The sequence below is a fragment of the Garra rufa genome, chromosome 16 (genome assembly GCF_049309525.1).
Source record: "Garra rufa chromosome 16, GarRuf1.0, whole genome shotgun sequence".
Lineage (NCBI taxonomy): Eukaryota > Metazoa > Chordata > Actinopteri > Cypriniformes > Cyprinidae > Garra > Garra rufa.
The window spans coordinates 42911323-42916494 of record NC_133376.1 but is presented as its reverse complement, the minus strand read 5'-3'; the positions used below and the strand labels follow the sequence as shown (position 1 = coordinate 42916494).

At 35.0% G+C, this 5172-nt stretch overlaps 1 protein-coding gene across 1 annotated transcript in view; it reads right to left on the bottom strand.

Moving 5' to 3' along the window:
* The window catches only part of atp7a (ATPase copper transporting alpha), a 52912-nt gene extending 48859 nt beyond the window's left edge, over positions 1 to 4053 (bottom strand). The window contains exons 1-2 of the mRNA XM_073820051.1: positions 3754 to 4053; positions 2112 to 2238 (exon numbers count right to left, since the gene is read on the bottom strand). Coding sequence (XP_073676152.1) covers positions 2112 to 2231 — 120 coding nt within the window. The 5' untranslated portion in view covers positions 2232 to 2238; positions 3754 to 4053. The remainder of the gene's footprint in view (positions 1 to 2111; positions 2239 to 3753) is intronic.
* Between the last annotated feature and the right edge of the window lie 1119 nt (positions 4054 to 5172).

Here is a 5172-nt window from a genome sequence, read left to right as displayed (position 1 = left end):
ATAACAGAAAAAAAATAGTCATTTTAAAGTATATTAAAATAGAAAACTGTCATTTTAAAGTGTAACAATATTTCAAAATATTACTGTCTGATCAAATAAATGAGCATAAGGGACTTCTTTAAAAAAAGAAAACACATTAATACTCTTTAAAACATTAAAAATCTGATCCCAAACTTTTGAAAGGTAGTGTAGGTATTATCTTATTTCTTTCAGATTGCATTTTGCTAATCATTACATATGCATTTGAGCTTTTGAACCAGCGCACGTGAGTGACGATAAACCCAATGTGATTCCTCAGGCAGCTCACGCTGGTGATTCACGCATATCATCATATGACCCTTAAACCCTGAAATCCTCATGAGGAGACAACAGGAAGTTTGTTTCCGCACAATAAGCACAATTCTAGACTGAGCTGCTTCTTTGTGTTCAGTACATTGACTGCTCTCTTAAACAGAAGCATATTGTTTGTTTCTGCTTTTAACAAAGACAGCACTGGTCAATAGTAATGCCACCAGATGGCTTTTTAAAGGTTAAAACAACATCTTAGACAAACAAACAATTAAATCATCTGCTCATTTGACCCGTGTCTGCAGGGTAACTGTGTTTTAAGAGAAAGGGCAGGACGAATTAGCAACAATTAGGTTGTTAAGTTCCACATACGAGTGGCTTTCTTCAATTATGCGACTCTTGCTCGAGGGAAGGCTCTGGTAAATATTATTACCACCATATATTTCTGTCAGACTGCTTTGTCAGCCTTCCAAGTCTGAGTCGCATACAAAGATTCATGGAAAAAGGACACCTAGAAATTTAATCTGTGGCTTAGGTAGGTTTATGTGTGTTTGTTTAGGGATAAAGGATGAAACTTACACTGATTATCATGGTGGGAAGCATCATAAACAGCTTTAACAGCACTCTATAATAGTGTGAAACTGAATACATTGTTGGACCAGTAATGAGTTCAGAGAGATAAAAGATCAATAATATAAACACACATATGCAATAATACAATCTGACACAATAACACTATATTTTGCACTGGAAATGCACTAAAAGAAAACAATGTACAGTTGGGGTCAAAAGTTTACATCCACCTTTGAGAATCTGCTAAATGTTAATTATTTTACCAAAATAAGAAAATCATACAAAATGCATGTGATTGTTTATTTAGTACTGACCTGAAAAAGATATTTCACATAAAAGATGTTTGAATTTATAAAAATGGCTTGGTTCATAAGTTTACATCCCCTTTTTTGTTTAGTGATAGTTGTTCATGAGTCCCTTGTTTGTCCTGAACAGTTAAAATACTTGCTGTTCTTCAGTAAAATCCTTCAGGTCCCACAAAATTTTGGTTTTCCAGCATTTTTGTGCATTTTGAACACTTTTCAACAATTACTGTATGATTTTGAGATCCATCTTTTCACACTGAGGACAACTGAGGGACTTATATGCAACTATGAAAGAAGGTTCAAACACTCACTGATGCTCCAGAAAGAAAAACATGCATTAAGAGCCGGGGGTGAAATTTCCTTCTGTAATTCTGTAATTTCCTTTTTTCCTTCTGAAATTTTACCTTCTGTAATAGTTGCATATGAGTCCCTCAGTTGTCCTCAGTGTGAAAAGATGCATCTCAAAATCAAACAGTCATTGTTGGAAAGGGTCCAAATATACAAAAATGTTGGAAAAACCAAAGAATTTGTGGGACCTGAAGGATGTTTCTGAAAAACAGCACACAGTTGAACTGTTCAGGACAAACAAAGGACTCATGAACAACTATCACTAAACAAAACAAAAACAAAGCAGTGGATCATTCAGGTAAAAACACAAATTTTCTCTTCTGTGGACTACATGTAAACATATTTTATGTGAAATATCTTTTTCAGCTCAGTACTAAATAAACAATAAAATGCATTTTGTATGATGTGTATTTTGAAACCTGCACAAGGAGGAAGTAACCTTTTTGTTAATTAGCCAAGCATGCTTGGCTATCATTTCAATAATTATGTTCATAAAAAGATTACTTCAGAGATAACAACATAAGTAATCATCACGTCGACTCATTTTATAATGACTTTGTGTTCATCTGTTGAGATTAGCATTAATGTCACTCTCACCTGTATGTGAATGACGCCTGGCAGACCCCCAATACGGTCCTCAATGGACTGGACGCAGGAGCCGCAGGTCATGCCCTCGACCCCCAGAGTCACACGACACAGATTGGCACTCGACGCCATTCCTCCTCTGGAAGATGACAGCAAACATGTACAAACAGACACGCAAGTGTCAAACACTAGACACACAAGAAGCTTTCTGAACCATGACAGCAAACAAAAGTCATTTCTATTAAAATAATAGAAACTTAAAATAATTTGTTACCCTGCTGCCTTACATTTTAAGTTGAACCAACTCAAATATCTAAGTTGTCACTTATTACAACTTAACATTTTAAGTTGACTAAACCTTTTTGAGTTGACCGAACTTAAAATAAGGCAGCCGGATTACAAATTATTTTAAGTTGATTCAACAAATTGTTTCATTTACAGTGTAGTATAAAACGACAAAATTTAATAATTTTAATTTTAATTAAACACAACTGTCCTGCTAAAGACTTTTTGAATGTTACGGACTCATTCGAATTCATTTGAATTTAATTAAAGCCTCTCTTCCAGATAAAACAAGTGAACGTGCCTAAGGCAACGTACACTAAATAAATCAATATTTACACAATTTTGACATCACACGCCTGTTTTATATGTTAAAACAAGACTTCAAAACAACAACAAAAGGTCACACTTTATATTAGGTGGCCTTAACTATTATGTACTTCAAAAAACTATCAAAAAATAAGTACAATGTACTTAAGGTGGTCATATTGCATTGCAAAACACCTTTGCTTCTATTAAGGTGGGATATGGGCAAGGTTAGGTGGTATGGATAGGTTTAAGGGTGGGTTAACAGTGGTAATTACAGAAATTAATTACAAATGTAATTACATATAGGTTTTTAAAAAATTATAAGTACAATGTAAAAACATGTATGTGCACAATAAGTACATTGTACCAAATGATTCATTTAAATGCAAGTGCATTGTAGTTAAGGCCACCTAATGTAAAGTGGGAACACAAAAAAAAAAAAACTTGAATACTTGATTTTTTTTTTTAATATTTTATCTAACCGTTCAAATGATCAATATTTGGATAATTAAAATATATGAAATTAGGTTTATAAAACAAGAATTAGCCTATTAACGGTAACATTTAATAAGGTTACTTTATTTTTATTACTTATTTATTTACTATTAGTTTACAGCATTAGTCGACATATAATGTATTTATTAATCTTAGTTAATGATAATTTCAACATTTACTAATACTTTATATGCATGTTATTGTTATTTAGTAGACCTGAGCTAACTTGAACACCTAAAGTGTATGAATAATAACTGTAACAAGTGAGTTTTCATTGTTAAAGTTAAACTTATTAACTATAATAACACAAATTTAACATTATAAAATACAGATTAGTGCTCGATCAACACTTGACTATTACAAAAGATCTACAAGTTTCATCTGAAACACTTCGTGTTATTAATTAAATCAAGCTTTGACATCAGACGTTATGTACTGTACAAAAAAAAATCTTTACAAAGGTATTTCAAGCGGATTTAGAAAAATGTGTGGCTCGTTTTGAGCTCTCTGCTCTTAAGCTAACACAAACAGCGGACGCGAAACCAACAAAACAGCTCGATTTATTTACCTTTCTCTCAAAGTGATGATCCAGAGTCACAGGAACCGCGGGTTTAATCCTCACAGGACGTTTCTTTCACGTTATGAAAGTTTTACTGTCACTTTCACAGTGACAGCAATTAACGTTACGTTAGCTGGCTAACATATACTTTCCTCTAACGTTAGTCTCTAGCAGCCTTTAGGTCCTCACTTGATTAAAAACTGCCCACATCTAAAAAGACACAAACGTGTGTGGTGTCTGCACACAACAGGAGGGCGAGTTCTTACAGAAGTCACGCTGGAGAATGTTAAATCCATCCGGAATGTGAGGTTATCACACGGACTCACGGACCACAACGTACATCTTTCCCAGCGTGCGCGTGCTCGAGAACATCAACAGCCGCTGCCGAATGCGCAGACGTCAATGACGTCGTGGCAGCTTCAAGGGTTTCAGTAATGCGTCGCCTTGGGGCTGTTTTTAATAGAAGGCCACGTATGGGATGTTTGTATTGGGATAAACTACTGTATTTGTATTTGTGGTATACGCTCTTTTTATTTTACTACATTAACGGTATTTAAACTTGCTACTGATCAAAATCAGAACACGGTTTTATTAGATCTGTTGTAATAACGAGTATGGCAAGCTGAATAAGCTTTTAATGTTTTCAGTCCGAAATTTTCTTACAGTATGTGTTTTTTTTTTTTTGTATTCGTCATCCGTTCCAATTAAAATGCTTGCTACGGATGCGAAAATTGCACTTGATCCAATTTTTTTTATGACACACAAAAAAGGCAGTGTTTAACATGATTGACACAACGTGAAATCGTGTATTTTTTAACATGTGAAAATTAAAAATAAATATGACCATATGTTGTGTCAATCACCTGCTCTCTCTATTGAAACCAATATGGAAGTGACTTAAACTGCAATTCATTGACTGGCCGCTAGAGACTGGCTCCAAAAGGGAGTCAATCCCATAGACTCCCCATGTTAAAATGCCCAACTTAAAGGGGCTATATGTAACTTTCTGAAATTTAAACTCGCGACTGACACCTGTGGCCAAAAAATGGAACTGCTCTTCCTTTCTGCTCACTCTCGCAGCGCGTGCTCGTACGTACACACTGCACAAGTCATCCGCTGCAAAGAAGTCAACATTATGTTTACAGAGGTAAGAACAGCCAAATACATATATTGTTTGAGAAACTAAGTTTGTTTGCAATTTATATGACTAGCGGTGGTGGCAGAGTGATCTGAAACGTTTAACATGAACGTGCTTGATGTCACATCCGCAGACAGCGCGCAAAAAATCCGACCCAAGAGAAAATAGGAAAAATAGGATACAGGCTTATAGGTGCACCCACTGTGAGCTGACAAGGTGTCAGTATGCTCATCGGGAGATGTTTGAGTCATAAATGGTCAAATAAAAAGGCTATTGTTACGTTTATTTTG